The sequence below is a fragment of the Natator depressus genome, chromosome 7, assembly GCF_965152275.1.
Source record: "Natator depressus isolate rNatDep1 chromosome 7, rNatDep2.hap1, whole genome shotgun sequence".
NCBI classification, from domain to species: Eukaryota; Metazoa; Chordata; order Testudines; family Cheloniidae; genus Natator; species Natator depressus.
The window spans coordinates 1,435,618-1,452,143 of NC_134240.1; the positions used below are offsets into that span (position 1 = coordinate 1,435,618).

Consider the following 16,526-nt stretch of genomic DNA (forward strand, 5'->3'; position numbering starts at 1 on the left):
TGGTTACCTTCGCCTCGGAACATGCCCCTTGTTCTGGGCTTCCTGAACAGATATTCTGAGCTGCTGCAGACAGCCCTGAGGTAGGGGCCTGGCAGGTCTGCTCAGCTTCACCCGTGTTCCCAGCATGTCCCCCCTACCGTGTCCTGCACCTCCACAGCGATTCCACATTCCCTCATGAACTTCAGGACGTCGGGCTCCAGCCGCTCCACCTTGTCCCCCATGCCCAGCACCAGGATTTCTAGTAGCAAGAGACAAGCCCAGGGGAGAGAGGCTGTGTTAGCCCCATGGCGAAACCCAGCCCTGCCCCTCACCCGTTCCACATCGTGGTGGGTGCACAGCACCTACAGCTTCACCCGCAGCACACAACCAGTACAGCCAGCCTGGTGCTGGCCAGTCCCTCCCCCAGTCCCAGCCCCATCCGTCCATTCAGACTACAGTGGCCAAAGCCTTGTGAGTAAGACACTGAGTAATCCCAGCCTGGCTGCCCCGCTCCCGACACTCATTGCTGGGCAGTGTCTGGGGAAGGGGAAGTTCTGCTTTGGCTCAGACAAGGGCAAGGTAGCAGGACAGGTGCCAGCACACGCCAGGGACAGGTCAGAAGTGTGGCTTGGCCAGTGCAGCCCCTGCTCCTGGCTCGCTCTGGGGACCAGCACACCCACCCAGTGCCCGGCTCATCTCTGTGCCTCCCACCTACCTATTCTCGGCTCCAGCAGCCGGAACAGTACTAGGCTCTCCTCGGTGATGTCCTGGTAAGAGCCAACCTGAAGGAAAGAAAGGACACTCAGAGACAAGACACCTCCCTGTGCACCTCTCCTGCTCACAATGCCACCTGGCTTGGAATGCAGCCTGTGCCCTGCATGGGGGAGATGCCCCACTGAACCATCACGCCCACACTAGTCCAATAGCAACCTGCCCCTAGAGCTTGCTGCTGCCTCGACTGGGCAGGTTTCTACACACAGCCAGGGAGGCCCAGGTCAAACCACCTGCACACCCCCTTGGGGGCAGGGAAGAGTCAAAGTGACGGACATGTTCCCAACCAGGCCTAGCTCCCTGGGTCTCTCACACACCCACCCCAGGACTGGACTGGCCGCCTGGGCATGGGGAACTCCACTGCCCCAGGACTGGGAGCTCAGCACAGTGGGGAGTTGAAGGCCCAGGCCCTGTGGGGAGGGGGAGGACCCCTGGGGCACTCACATTCCACTGCAGGATGGCACGTGGGATGATGGCGCAGGGCCCCACCACCTTGTCCCCATTGATGGTGAAGCCCCGGCTGCTGTAGCTGTCTATGAACATCATGCTGGAGGATTCCCGCTCCAGCACCTTCAGCGTTGTCTTCTGGTAAAGCTCGTCATCTGCAGGGGTGAGGCGGTGACCCCGGCGCGGCTGCCTGTCACAGGAAGGCTTGACTGAGACCCACCAGCCAAAAGACTTCGCTTCCTCACCCGCAGTCCCCCTTGGGCAGAGACCTCCCCCCACTGTGCATGGTGGCTGGCTCCCCTACTGCCGTGAAAGGCCTCATCACCACAGGGCTGCCCAAGGCTCCCAGACAGCCTCTGAGTGGCCAGCTCAAGCCCCACCACGCAGGGACTGAGTGCAGGAGCAGCAGCTGGGCCTGGGTAAGAGGGGCCATGGGCATTGCTGGCCAGCTCTGTCTTGCAGCTAGAGCACCGGCCAGCCTGGACCTGGCCTCATTCCCCACAGTGGCCTGGCTCTGCGAGCTGCTGAGGACGGCCTCTCCCAGGCAGAGGGAGGTCAGGCCCGCGCTGGGCCGAGGGAAATCCAGGGAGAGGTGGTGCTGGGCCCCGCGGGGCGCTCCCGACCTTACCAGTCCGGGGATCTCCTGGCAGCTGCCAGCCTCCAGCTAGGGGCTAAGCCCCCGCGGCAGAGCATCCTCACGGAGGCCAGAGCCATCCTGCTGCAATGAGACGGAGAGAGGGGTCAGGGCAGAGCCGCGGGGCGCCTGCCCACAGCCCGCCCGGGGCCGCAGCTGGCCACCCCAGCGCACCGAGAAACCGCCAGCGCCAGCTGTGGGGAGAGCCCTGGGCTGAACCACGGAGCACTGTGGGGGTGGATGGAGGGGCACCGGCCGCGGGGAGCCCAAGGCTGGGGTAGCGGGGGCTGCAGGTCGGGAGTGAGGGGCACCGGCCCAGGGGAGCGGGGGGGGGCAGGGCTGCAGGTCGGGATTGAGGGGGCGAGGCGGGGGGGAGCGGGGCGGGGGCTGCAGGTCGGGAGGCGGGGGGGGCTGCAGGTCGGGAGTGAGGGGAAGAGGCGGGGGGGAGCGGGGCGGGGGCTGCAGGTCGGGAGTGAGGGGCACCGGCCCGGGGAAGCGGGGGGGCGCAGGGCTGCAGGTCGGGAGTGAGGGGGGGAGCGGGGCGGGGGCTGCAGGTCGGGAGTGAGGGGCACGGGCGGGGGGAGGGGCTGCAGGTCGGGAGTGAGGGGCACCGGCCCGGGGGAGCGGGGGGGGGAGGGCTGCAGGTCGGGAGGCGGGGGGGGGCTGCAGGTCGGGAGTGAGGGGCACGAGCGGGGGGGGGCTGCAGGTCGGGAGTGAGGGGCACCGGCCGCGGGGGGGGGCTGCAGGTCGGGAGGCGGGGGGGGCTGCAGGTCGGGAGTGAGGGGCACCGGCGGGGGAGGGGCCCCGGCTGCACGAGCCCCGCTTACCCGGCCTGCAGACGCTGCCGAGGAGCAGCGCGGCGGGAAGAGCGGCCGGCCGGGCCCTGCCGCCGCTCCCGCTGCTGCCCCCTGCTGCCCGGCGCTGGGAGCTCCCCGCTGGGCTCGGGGAGCGCTTGGTGCTGCCCAGGGTCTGCCGGCCCCTGCGCCCCACTGCTCCGCGCCGGCCCCCCGCCCCCAGCCCCACTGCTCCGCGGCGGTCCCCGCCCGCCCCCAGCCCCACTGCTCAGCGCCGGCCCCACCTGCCCCGAGCCCCCAGCCCCACTGCTCCGCGCCGGCCCCACCTGCCCCCCGCCCCCAGCCCCACTGCTCAGCGCCGGCCCCCCGCCCCCAGCCCCACTGCTCCGTGCCGGCCCCCCGCACCACTGCTCTGTGCCGGCCCCACCTGGCCCGAGCCCCACTGCTCCGTGCCGGCCCCCCGCCCCACTGCTCTGTGCCGGCCCCACCTGCCCCGAGCCCCACTGCTCCGTGCCGGCCCCCCGCCCCCAGCCCCACTGCTCAGCGCCGGCCCCCCGCCCCCAGCCCCACTGCTCCGCGCCGGCCCCACCTGCCCCTAGCCCCACTGCTCCGTGCCGGCCCCCCGCCCCACTGCTCTGTGCCGGCCCCACCTGCCCTGAGCCCCACTGCTCCGTGCCGGCCCCTCCTGCCCCTAGCCCCACTGCTCCGTGCCGGCCCCATCTGCCCCCAGCTCCACGCCGGCCGCACCTGCCCCCAGCCCCACTGCTCTGTGCCAGCCCCCCCGGCCCCCAGCCCCACTGCTCTGTGCCAGCCCCCAGCCCCACTGCTCTGTGCCGGCCCCACCTACCCCCAGCCCCACTGCTCCATGCCGGCCCCCCGCCCTGAGCCCCACTGCTCCGTGCCAGCCCCATCTGCCCCCAGCCCCACTGCTCCATGCCCCACTACCACTCTGCACATTCTCCCAGTCCCTTCATGGTGTGCTGGGGCGGGGGACCCCTATGCACTGGGGGGCTGTGGTGCTCCCCAAGCCCAGGCCAGGGTCGCTGTGGCATGGCCGGGCCCCTGCAGCCAAACGGCAGCATCAGGGCTGCTCAGACATGGGGCCTGCAGCCTTCCCTACAAGCCCCCCAGGTGTCTGCTTGGCCAGAGCAGAGGAGGAGCCTGGAGTGGATTTCACTAGCCCCCCCACCCCGGGACCTGGCACTGCTTCCCCCACACCTGAGCCCTCACTAGGTTGGGGCTGAGCCAAGTGCCATGGCTGCTGGAAAGCACCTGCCCCTGGGGACCAGGGGGCTTTTCCCGGGTGTCAATTAATGGACAATGAGTCTCTCAGCCTCAGCAGAGCGGTGCTGGCTTGTCCCCTCCCAGGGCGGTGCTGGCAGATGGTTGCACAGATCACTTCCAAGCTGGCCTCGCAATTGTCAGAGGGGAGATGGGCTGGGGGCTCCCAACGTTGGCCCCTGGCTAGTGCCCCGCCTGAGGGATGGTTAACTGAAGAGAGCCCTGGCACAGAGCATCATGGGTAAAGACAGCCAAAGCAGCTTCGGAGGAGGGCTGGGTGCTAGCCGGGACCTCTTGCACTGGAGAGGTGGGCTTTGCCGGCCCAGCTCCTGACCTCAGAGCCACTGCGTGGGTGGGGCAGGCCCAGGACTTCTGCAGATTGGGTCACAGCTCCAGGAGCCGAGCTCCGAAAGGCAGGGGCCTTGCAGACAGTGCGGCCAGCCTCTGCTCGCTGGGACTCACTGGGATGGCGACAGAACTCCAGGACATTCCAAAACCAAAACTGGTTCCAAAGCCGGGCCAGGTTGCTCAATGACACCAATGCTGCCTTAGCACAGGGGCAGAGTTCGCCCTGATCACAGGCTGAACACGCTCCTTACTGAGGACAAAGAAAGGCTAATGGGGCCTGGCTGCAAACTGTTCTCCGGAAAGCCAACCTCCTCTCCCTACTGCACTACACACCTGCAAGCCTCTACAAGCCCCCACGGCTTCAGCCTCACAAACAGGCCTGCACTGCCTGACCGCAGCATGGGCGCCCGTTAGCACTCAGCTGGAGGAGGGCATCACACTGGCTGAAACACGGTGTCCAGCAGGAGACCCCTGAGGTGTGGGTTTTGCGGGGGCTCAGCACAAGGCCCTGTGGGCTGTGGCTAGGCAGGCAGGATGTCCTTGTGGCTAAAACACTCTGGGTTCAATGCTGTGCTCTGGCCCAGATTCTCTGTGCCTCACAGACACCCTCACCCCTCCAGAAGCAGCAAAGATATTTGCCTCCTGGGGACTGAGGGGCATCACCTGGGCTCTGTGGGGACAAAGAGGGGATTACAATTACCTCCATTACTCACCTCCTCCCCCCAAGATGTCTGCAAGGGGCTTGCACTGGATCCAAGTAGCCTAGAGCTGCTTTGGGAAAGCAGGAAAGTGGCTGTGGGTGAAGCTGGGGGCAGACCCCCTCCCCACCAAACACCTGCAAGCTGGACCTGAGCCACTGCAGAAACTCAAGCCAGCTAATCCGCTTGGATTTCGGGCTCAGGTTTCCCTGCTTGTCCCTGTAAAACAGCAGCAGGGCTGGGCTGGGCCAGGTCCCATGTGCCAGTTTCCATCCCTCTCTGCCTGTCAGTGTTATTCAAGACGCCTCCCCTGGCTTGTGCGGCTACACCCTGCCAGGGCGGAACCACCTCTCCCAATGCCACAAGTTGCAATTAGCCAGCCCTGAAAGCTCAGCACAACTGGGGGCGCCGCACACCAGCTGCTTTCCCTGGCACCGTACACAAGCGGGCTCGGGGTACAGTTATTTCTAGGACTTTCCATGGCCCCATTGCTGGGATAGCCTCCCAAAGGACATTTCTGCAAGTTCCCTGTCAGGCATGCAGTTCTCCCCCCATGTTACACAGAGGAGACCTGAGGGGCTGCACTATGAAGGGACCAGCACAAGGTTGCACAGGAAGCCTGGGACAGAACTGGGGACTGAACGCAGACTTTGGGGGTCCCAGGCCAGTGCCCTAAATACAAGGATGCCCTCCTCTGACTCAGGCTTTGGCAGTGGTGCTGTCCCATTCTCCCCCTTCCCCTCGTTCCTCAGTGTTACACAGGGATGGATCCCCTGCATGGTGCAGGCCACCGAGCCTCACCCCCCCTCTCCAGGGATCGACCCCAGCCTCCGGATGAGTCACTGACATCCTCAAATCCAGATTTAAAACCTTCCAGTGAGAATCCACCATTGACACGAACTCAAAACAGCCAGTGCCCTGTGTCCCATGCTGCTGGGGAAGACGAAACTCCCCCAGGGTCTCTGCCAAGCTCACCCAGGGGAAAGTTCTTTCCTGACTCCAGACCTGGAGATTGGTTAGACCCTGAGCACATGGGCAAGACCCAGCAGCCAGCCACCCGGGAGAGAACTGTCTGCAGTAACCCAGAGCCCTCCCCAGCTCGTATTCCATCTCCGGGCGTTGGGATATTTCCTGCTAGCAGTCGCAGAGCGGCTCCCTGCCATCATAGGCAGCCCCATCACACCATGCCCCTCCAGACACTTCTCAAGCTCAGGCTCAAAGCCAGTTAGGTTTTCTGCCCCCACTGCGCCCCTCGGGGGCTGCTCCAGAACATCACTCCTCTGATAGCTAGAAACCCTCTCCTAATTTCCAGTGGAGACTTTCACTCAACTGCAATAACTCCTCTCCCTGCCTGGTGTTATCCCTCGCATGGATTGCTGGACAGTGAGCAGCTCTCCCCTCGCCTGCGTTTGGTCAGGTTAAACAAGCCGAGATCCCCTCTCATAAGGCAGGTTTTCCATTCCTCAGTTCATCCTAGTGGTCCTTCTCTGCACCCATTCCAGCTAGAAATCATCTTTTGTAAACACGGGAGACCAGAACTGCACCTAGCATTCCAGATGAGGTCTCCCCTGTGCCTTGTACAAGGTATTAACACTTCCCTGTCTCTGCTGGAAATACCTCACCTGGGACTGCATTAGCCTTTTTCATGGGTGCATCCCACTGGTGGCTCCTAGTTGTGGACAAGAATGGGAGCAAAGCCAGCCACAGAGCATTCAGACAGCAGGAGTGGAGTGGACCATTGGGTCAGGTTCAGTGTAGAAGTCCCCCTAGATCCGTGTTCCCTGCTGACTCACCCTCCTGCCATCTCCACGTGTCCAGCCCAGCCTATGACTCACTTTGCCTCTTGGGAACAAAGGCTCCTGATGGCCACATACACAGTACATGCACACTTCAGCTTCCTGGCTGGCTAGTAAGTGGGGCCCTGGCAGCTGCAAGAATGACCCAACCTCAAACCCTGAAGGCCCAGCGACTTGGTGACAGTGACCCTGGCCCACAGGACCCGGCAGCAGGGGGGGCAGGGGCTCTTGGGAAGGCACTTGGCGAGAGCATGGTGTACAATGGTTGTAGGTTACCATGAGACCCTTCATCATGGATCTCAGCAGCCCCATGGCAGAGTCTATCCCCCCAGGGGGTGGGGAGGCCGACATGGGAAGAGGCTTTCAGCTATGTGCAGAATCGTGCCAGCGCAAATACTTGGCAATGGCCATGGTGGGGTTAAACGAACATAGAATCTCAGGGCTGGAAGGGACCTCAGGAGGTCATCTAGTCCAACCCCCTGCTCAGAGCAGGACCAATCCCAACTAAATCATCCCAGCCAGGGCTTTGTCAAGCCTGATCTTAAAAACCTCTAAGGAAGGCGATTCCACCATCTCCCTAGGTAATGCATTCCAGTGCTTCACCACCCTCCTAGTGAAATAGTTTTTCCTAATATCCAACCTAAACCTCCCCCTCTGCAACTTGAGACCATTCCTCCTCGTTCTGTCATCAGCTACCACTGAGAACAGTCTAGATCCATCCTCTTTGGAACCCCCTTTCAGGTAGTTGAAAACAGCTATCAAATCCCCCCTCATTCTTCTCTTCCGCAGACTAAACAATCCCAGTTCCCTCAGCCTCTCCTCATAAGTCATGTGTTCCAGCCCCCAAATAATTTTTGTTGCTCTCCGCTGGATGCTTTCCCATTTTTCCACATCCTTCTTGTCTCAGCCCAGCTCCATTCCCAGACTGAACATAGGTTGTAGACTGGGTGTAACCCAGCTTGGCTCTGTTATCACCCAAGCTGAATGGTGCTGAGGCCAGCTGAAGGGCTGGGGAGATAGGCCCATGTGCTCCCTGGCCCACCCCAGCTGAGCTCCCAGCAAGGGGGCAGTGGGATCACAACATTCCGTTCATTTGGTTTGTAAACATATACGGCAGGTGGAAATCCCCAGCCCTGGTCCTGGCTCAGGACCCGAAGCCTGGCACCTGACACAACTGTGCCAAAGCCACGGAAGGAGACACTGCCACCAACAGCCCCTGGCCTTTGGCTAGACGCCCCAGGACCCCTCTGGCCAGCTGGCCCCTCACTGCTCACAGGGGCAGCAGGGCCCCTGCACGCGCCCTGAGGCAATGGCCAGGCCCTGCAGAAAGGGTTGGGCTCTGTGCGAGGGGCAGGCACGGCCAGGGATGACCAGCCCCCAGCATAGACAGCAGGAGGGAGGCAGAGCGAGGGGCTGCCCTTGGGGGAGCCCGAGCCTGCACCCGGCCTCGCCAGGCAGCACAGGGCGAGCAGGGCAGAGTAATAGCAAAAGCGAAACTGCTGCTGCTTGAAAAGGGGAAGTTGGGGGGGGGGGGGCTCGTCCATGATTGGCTGCCCTGGGCTTCCCGAGAGGGACTCTCCTTGGGCGTCTCTGCATAAAGCAGCCAGAGCTGGAGGGGCAGCCTGGCGAGCGGGGACAAGCACCGGCTGGAGAGGGAGGGAAGGAGCCCGCCTCCCCCCCAGTCCTGCCTCTGCCTCTGGGCAGCCTGGGGCCACCCAAGCGGACTCCACGCTCAGCTGGCAGCCCTGGCTGCAGGCCTGCCCTGCCCTGCCCTGCCGGGCTGCCTCCTGCCCCGCCAGGCTGCCTCCTGCCCCACGCAGCATTCTGCAGGGGGCTGGGGCGCAGCGGGGGAGCCTGGTGCCCAGAGGACCCCGCGCAGCCTCCAGTCCTACCCGGGGGGCTGGGGAAAGCTCCTGAACCTGGCACAGGCCGAGGACGGCTGCACAGGACAACGCTCCCGCCCTCAGGACTGGCAGGTGAGAGGAGGGAGCTGGTGCCCTGGCTGGGAGAGCTGCACTTGACTGGCACAGCCGGGGGCTGGCATTTGACCCCTGACCCTGTCCAGCCACTTGCTGCGGTGCAGGTTTGAATCCCGCCCTGAGGATTTCCTATTTGCTCCCTGTGCCCCGGGGGTGTTCAGGGCTCCTGACTGAGCAACCGACCGAGGGGTGGAGGAGCCGGACGCATCCCAAGTGCCCCTGGGCTGGCCCTGCCATGTGTCTGGGGGCAGGAGGAAGCTGTCAGCACCACAGCTGGGGTGTGGCCCATGGCGCGGAGCCCGGGCAAAAAGGGCGGAAATTAATCAGAGCAAGGAGCACGCAGGCTGCCCACCTACCTGTGCCCAGGTTGGGAAGCCAGTGCCCTCGGGCAAGGGGACGGGAGGGCTTTGATTAACCTGCTACCCTGGCTCCCTGCACTGTGACCTGGTGCTCGGGGTCACAGTGCTGCACAGGGTTTGGCCCGGCCACGAGTCCGACCCTGGGGCCTCCCCTCCAACAGAAGTGTGTTTGCCTAGGCCAGGGCCCGGTGACAGGTTAATCCAGCCCCGGACATGGCAACCCCCTAAAACCTTCTTGTGACCCACCGCTTGGGATACACGGAGCTAGGGGAGACACCGCTAGCTTAGTCACTCCTCCCTTGGGCTGGAATTCCCCCTGGGGAAGGTTCCCAGCCCAGCCCCACTTCTGACCCTTGGAACGGAGAGAGGGACCTGCTGAACACTTTACCAACGCAGGCACTTGCAGCGCTTAATTTGTGCCAGCTCAGAGCCCCGGCACCTCTGTGCCTGGCACGTCTGTTACGAAAGTAAAAAAACTGCTTGAGCCCCAGCACCCCGCTAAGCGCTGGACACTTGTCTTTGTTGGGCATGCCCTGCTGAGACAGGCCAGAACTGGAGTAGCCAGCAACTCCCCACAGTACCCCCCATTGGGAGAGGGTGGGGCTAGAGTAGCCGGGAGCTTCCCGCATGGCCAGCACTCCTGCCCCCCCCACAGTGCCCCCTGCTGGGAGAGTCTGGGACCAGAGTAGCCAGGCTCTCCCGCCCCCATCCCACCCACACCGTGAGCACCCTTGCAGCTAGTGCTGTGAACTTGTGCATGCTGCCGTGCTGTGCGCTTTGCTCTGTCGCTGCAAGCTGCAGGTAGCTCACATGAAAAGTGTGTCAAAGCTACTGTTGCTGGTCTGGATTCCCCTCTGCCCCACACACCACTGACTCTCCAGTTCCTGTTTCCCATCTCCTCAGCTCCCCACAAGCATTTCCTCCTTACAGTTGCTCTGCCTGCCAAGAGCGCTCAGCCCCACCGTGGGGAAAGGCCCAGCCAGCAGAGAGCAGGGAGGGGGCTGCGAAGGCAGGTGACAGAGAGAGCACGCACCGCGGAGGGGACTGGCTGCGGGGGGCAAGGTTGCCTGGCCCTGTCGCACTTGGGCAGGCAGAGATGGGGCCCAGGTTACAGCGATGATGTCATAGTTATACAGCACTCCAGAGTTGCAAATAGGTGGTAGAGCCCCTGCTCCAAAGAGCCAGCAGCCGGACTGATGCCATTGGGGGATTAGATAGGGAGCGGTGTATGTGTGTTTAGCTGCCTCCCCATGTCCCACCTGGCCCACACACCCACCGTCCCTGGCCCAGTGTTCCTGCTGGGGGGCGGCGGGGGGAAGGGGTTACAGGGAAGGGTCCTGGCAGGATCCAGTGACAGATGAATAACAATTAGGTATTTGCAATTTGACCCTCTGCGCTTTTCAGCCTGGCTGCGCTGGGCTGGGGACGGGTGGCCCAAGCTGTAGGTACTTCAGCAGTGGGCCAGGGCGCAACGCAGACCAAGGAGACAGGCTGCCTCACTTCACCTAGCCGGGCAGGCCCTCCCCAGACCTTAGGGGCCAGGCAGCGCCGGCTTGTCAGGGGAGGGGGGTTTGCAGACAAGCTCCACTAAGGAGGCAGCTTCTCTGTCTGGTGAGTGCCACCTGAGCAGGACTGGGAGTGGTGCCCTCTCCTGGCAGGGCTGAGGGAGTCCTGGGACACAGCAGGAAGCCAGGCAAGGACTGGACTGTGCCGGAAGAGAAGCAGGACTGGGGGGGTGCAATCTGGGCAGACGTGGCTCCTCAGTGCCTGTCTGCCCCGCCCCACTGAGCTTGCTAACATTTGCACTAGAGCCTGCCATGCCAGTGCCTGTGAGGGGGAAGGGGGGTGGGCAGCGCCAGGAGGCCTGGAGAGAGCTGAGGGGGAGGAGGGGTGCAGAGAAGCGGGGGCACGGTGGCAGTGGTGCTGGCAGAGAGAATCTTGGGGTGTCTCTCCCTAGGTATTTGCACCATGCCCACATCTCCAGCCAACACCTTCACCCAAGTAATAACCCATGATTAGCATGGCCCCCAGCCGCTCCGGGCAGAACCCACTGTCCTCCCCTGCATCCTTCACCCCAGCCACAGCACCCAAGGACTGCGGGAGGGGACCCTGCTGGAGCTGGCTCCACGGCACTCAGGGCTCCTGCTGACAGTGCTGCTGCTAGTGTACATCCCAGGGCAGTTCTCACCCCCGAAGCACTGGGATTTGCACTAGCATTGCCCATTGAAACCACGCTCCTATCACTAAACCCAGGGGACTCGCCACTGACATCGAGCCGCATGGAGGCCAGCCAGAGTTCACAGGCCCGACTGTTCACAGGCCCCAAGGCTCAGACTCAGGCCGCTGGCATTCCACAGCCCCTGTCAGCGCCAACCCATGCCTCCCACGACCACTCAGAGGCACCGCCGGAGCCTTCGGGGTGGCACAGACGGTCCAGGGCAGAGCCGACTCCAAGCGCCATCTTTCCCAGAGCCAAGCCCTACCTTGTGCCAGCTTGTGGCTGTGACTCACTGCTGAGGAGTCCGGGCACTGGTCACAGCTGACTTTGTGCCCCTTTTCAGAGCCTGCCCTGGAATTACCCTGGGCACGCGGGGGAGGGGGAGCAACTTCACTTCCTGCGCCTCCCTCCATGTGCAGCAGGGGACTCCCCCAGAGACCCGACTGAGGGCACAACCAGCTGGCTCCCCTTACTGAGTGGAGGGCCAGTGACCAGCCCCGACGACCACATGCTGCTCTGGCCTGCAGGCCACACCTTGCTAGCGACAGACTGTGAAACGTTCAGAGAGGCGCAGAAGAGAAGAGATGCCAGGTCAGGAATTCCTCTGGGCTCGTCACCCCCCTTTCCCTTTAACCCCCCTCACAGACCCTCCTTCTACCAGCACTGGTGCTGCTCCCTGGGGCTGGCTGTGTGCTCAGCAACCGGCAGCTGAACCCTGACTCCCGCTGCCCAGCCTCAAGCTGGCAGCCCTGGCTGCATCTCCCCTCTCTGCGTGAGCCCAGCCAGCCTGTGTGAGGTGCTGAGCACCCCTGGGCCCCCTCCCTCGCCATCAGCAGGAGCCACAGGTGCCTAAGCGAGGATGAAAGGACTGGGGGTGGGGATGGGGGGGGGGGCTGTCTCGGGTTTCCAGGCACTAAACAAGCCTCTCCTACAATGCCAGATGCTCCTTCCTTAGGAAAGGGCTGTACCACCCAACCAACCTCCAGGTGAGCTCTTTGTTCTCCGCTGTCTAACTTTGCAGCTTCAGCCATCCTGTTCAGAGCCCCTCCTGTTGGGAGCACGGCCAGGCCAGCAGCGCCGGTACCAGCCTCTTCTTACCACCAACACACTGACTCCCCCACCAGAACCTCTTCCAGCACTGCACTGGCTGGGCTCTGCCCCATAGCCAGTGTTTCTGCCCTGTTCTTTGTGGAGCCTCCTGCAAGGAGTGGAGCTGCTGCAAGATCCCTCTCCCCCCATTACAATTGTATCCCTACAGCTCCTTCCCTACGCCAATCCCTTACAAACCATGCATGTGCTCACAGAGATTACTATACCCACCACCAGAATGCAGCCCCCTCTGGGGTGGAGCACAGAAACTCTCTAACAGCACCCAGCACCAGCTTAGCAGGGGGGAGTGAAGAAGTATCCCTTATCGAACAGAAAGGGCAAAAGGAATTTAGCAGAACATAATTACCCACATGGTACTTTGGCCAGGACACACACCAAGCGATCTTTAATAACCCTGCGTGGCCAGGCCCTTGGGCAGGTCTTACTGGAAAGAAGACACCTCCGGCAGCCCATGCCCCATAGGATCATGGTCACACACTGGGCTCACGACTCCAAGGGATGAGCACCACTTTACATCACCACTTATTGCCGCTCCCTGGATTTCTAAAACCCAGCGACTGACCCTGCGCAGAGAAGCTTAGCTTCTGAAGTCGCAGCAGATCACAGCTCCAGCAGTGAGTGGGGCGGCTCCGTTCCTCGGTCCCTCGGCTGGGATCAGGGGCTTCTCTGCTCCACGTACACAGTTTCTATGGCTAGTTTGCATGACGGTGATGGGTCTGCAGCATTAACTAACCATGCTCATGAGGCCTTGATTCTGGAGGCGTTCCTCTTCCTACAGTGATCTGCTGCGGGCTTGTAGACCCCGGGAAGAGGCTGCTTCGTGAGTTCAAGACAGTCTCAACACTCCCTCGTGTGTGTCCTGCTGTTGGCAGCTGTGGTAAGTGATCGTCCGCTCCTTGGTGTATCCCACGGACAGTTTGACTGTTTGCAGTGCTGTCGTAGCCATGCTATTTTACATGGCGTTAGTCTGTTGCTCTACACCCACCCCAGGAATCTGAAGATGGACTTTCCTGCTGGGCCTGGTTCCTGGGGATTGTTGCACCAGATGCCCACTCCATAGCGTGACAGCGGGCAACGGAATCCCAAAAGCAGCTGTCTTCCTCTGAGCATCCCAGCTGCGGTTGGATTTCGTTACCTGCTCTCCTGCCCGGGCATCTGTCAGCCCATCCTGCACTGGGGCAACCTCACACCAAGGGCTCATAGCATCATATGCATTTTCAAGCTCTCTGCCAGCCCCCGAGACACTGCTCCAAGGAACATTACTGACAGGTAGGTACTGACAGATAGAAAGTGTGAAAAAGCGGGACGGAGATGGGGGGGTAATAGGAGCCTATATAAGAAAAAGCCCCAAATATCAGGACTGTCCCTATAAAATCGGGACATCTGGTCATGTTACTGGTAGGCACTGGGTCTTCCTGGGTTACAGAATGCAAGTCTCTTCCTTTGTGATAATGATTTGTTCTAATGGACTAGAAGTAACTCCTTCCCTTCACAGCCTCTGCAGGACTTTCTTGGAGCAAAGGGACCTTGGATGGTTTGCTGCTCTCTGTGTACTCCACAAGAGCCAGGCCAGTCTCAGGTAGTTACACAGACAGCTATTTGGCTGCTTTAAACAACGGGCCAAGAGTTGGGTGGGATAGAGGCATAGTGGTGACAGGAACACAGACCACACAAGTTCCTGTAGCGAGTTAGGGTGAGAGCAACGGGATGCACCAAGACAGGGAGTGAGGCCTATGGCTTTACACAGTAACCTCTTGGATTGAGGGGAGTTTGGTTCTTTCCGTCTTGCAACAAAAATCTCTGCACAGACAACTGGGGCCAACTGCTCAGGAGTGGGAGAGCTGGAATAGCAGGGGCTGCAGACCAGGGCTACAAGGCGGCGGCCCTGCCGGTCTGTGGGCTGGTATTGCTTCACAGCAGTAGAATGAGGGAGACTGGAATACCCCAGGTGGTGGGAGTCAGGAGTTTTAAACTCTGCTCTTTAACATGCCCAGGCTCCTTCTTGCTGTGGGGCCCCTGCGGCTCTGGGCAGCCACTCCCATGAATGAGCACAGCGAGTGCTGCCACTGTGGCTGCATGCCTTGTGCTGGGGAAGCAGAGACGCTCTGCAGGCGGGAGAAACAGGAAGTGAAGGCAGGGCCTGAACAAGCGAAAGAGAAACCTCCAGTCCCACCCAACGGTTACTGCAACAGGTGCTTGGCTGCAGACCGGTCTTCCAGCCAGGGAGCGTCAAACAAAGCCAAGAGACCCCACTCCTGGAGAGGAGGGAACGGACAGACAGGCTGGCACTCAGCACTTTGCTGGGTAAAGTGGCCGGTTCCTGTCAGCCAGGAAAACTGGGACCTGCAAAGGACTCCACACAGGGCACACGCCCACCCAGGCACTGTGTTGCCTTGCCACTGTACTCGAAAGCCCCACCTCAAAGGACATGTGGTTTTGGGACCTACTGCAGCAGCCGTGCTTGGTGGGGCAAAGTGGGCACCCCACAAACTGAACCTAGTTGCAGTTCAAAGGCAGGTCCCAGATTGCATCTGGGCTTGCATGTGCAGGGGAGAGGCACAATACGTCTCCCCACCCAGCAGGGCTCCCTTTGACATGAGTGAGGTCTGGTTCAATCAGGGAGGAGCTGGCCCCCAAACTCTGGCCCTGCTTCCTCACTGCAGGCACTGAACCAGCTGAGCAGCAGGAGGCTGAGTCCACAGGGCTCTCCTGCAGTCCCGTGCTCTCGCTATCTAAAGATAGCTGTGCATTTCCTGGGGAAAAACCACCAGAAGAGTCTCTGCAGAAGCGGCAGCCACAAGCTGCCGGCCACAATGTGGATGTGGCCACCTGCAGCAGGCCAGAGAGGACCCCAGCAGGAGGCTGAAGTCACAAGACACATGCACGTGCTTCCTGCTGCTGTGAGTGTAACTCAGGCTGGAGGGAGGAGGGCTCTTCTCCAGCTCTGTGCCACAGGCTGGGCCTTGCACGCGCTAGTGCTCAGAAAAGTGACGCAGCAGGAGGGATCCAACCAGCCCAGTGCTGGGAGATAGAGAACTCCTGGGCAGAGCCACAGGGGGATGTGGATGGGAAAAGCCCAGGGTCGTGTCCTTCCCGTTATCTACTGGAGAACGGACTGGCCTTGCCTGCTAGTGGGTGACTGCACTGTCTGTAGCAGCTCCTCTGTGCAGGTGGTGCACAGGTGCAAGTAACGTGGCACACCCCAAGGTCCCAAATCATGGGATGCCATAGGGCTCAACTGGGCACAGGTGAGTCCAGACTCTGGAGAGCAAGCCTCCACAGTGCCTCTCCCCTGAGACATGGCATCAGCCTTGGGCAGGAGGGACACACCCAGAGCCAATTCCTCTTCCCCTAGCAGGAGGCTCCCTCCAGCCCGGGATGGAGAGTTTGGGCAGGACTTCACAATCCTGCTGCCCTTTCAGTTTCAAAGCTGCCTGACCTCAGACCCCAGATGCCCAAGGAAAGAGCTGAGGGCAGACGAAATGTTCCTAGACAGCCACTGAAGGGAAGGAGGTGCTCACAGGCACCCAGTGGGCTGGTGAGGGCTGGATCCAGGTTTGGGCTGGAAGCAGCAGTAGTCGAGAGGAATGGGAAACTAAGGCAAGGGAAGACCAGTGAGGACCCGAAGCTCCAACCAGAGCCTCTAAGCTAGTGCCATGAGCAGGGCAGCAGTGAGATACAGCAGGCAAGTCCACGGCAGCAATCTGGCATGCAGGGAGCAGCGCAGCTGAGGTGCTAGCACATAACATGTTTGTCTGAGATTCCTCGTCCCTTCTAAACGGGGCTGGTGGGGGGCGCTCTCTGCTCTCCAAGCTCAGGAACCAGGGTGACACTGGAGCCACTGTCAGGACAGCGGGGGACAGCATGGTCTTCCATGGAGAAGCAGCCATGTGGGTGATTTGAGCTGGAACATGACAGACTCTAGTGACCCTGCCGCCATCCAGCCGCTGGAGAGAAATTGCTTTGGAATGACACGATCACTCCCGCTGAGCGAGCAGCCAGAGAGCCATCGGGAATGTCGTGTCCGTCCAAAGCTCTTTTGGCACCTCCTGGAGGAAGACTGAGTGCTATTAGCCCAGCATGCGATCCGGAGGATCCCACCCTGCCTGAAT

General features: G+C 61.6%; 1 protein-coding gene across 9 annotated transcripts in view; it reads right to left on the minus strand.

Annotated features, from left to right (window-relative positions):
- NDUFAF3 (NADH:ubiquinone oxidoreductase complex assembly factor 3) overlaps nt 1–16,526 on the minus strand; it is a 131,011-nt gene that overhangs the window by 1,940 nt on the left and 112,545 nt on the right. For 4 of the 9 annotated variants that reach the window (XM_074957327.1, XM_074957322.1, XM_074957320.1 and 1 more), the window contains 4 exons: nt 1,826–1,915; nt 1,195–1,387; nt 695–761; nt 138–238 (listed from right to left, as the gene is read on the minus strand). In XM_074957327.1, coding sequence (XP_074813428.1) covers nt 138–238; nt 695–761; nt 1,195–1,387; nt 1,826–1,911 — 447 coding nt within the window. In that variant the 5' untranslated portion in view covers nt 1,912–1,915. Of the gene's footprint in view, nt 1–137; nt 239–694; nt 762–1,194; nt 1,388–1,825; nt 1,916–2,005; nt 2,025–2,658; nt 2,729–16,526 lie in introns of those variants that run through there. The other 5 variants (XM_074957325.1, XM_074957323.1, XM_074957326.1 and 2 more) reach the window with 4 other exon arrangements.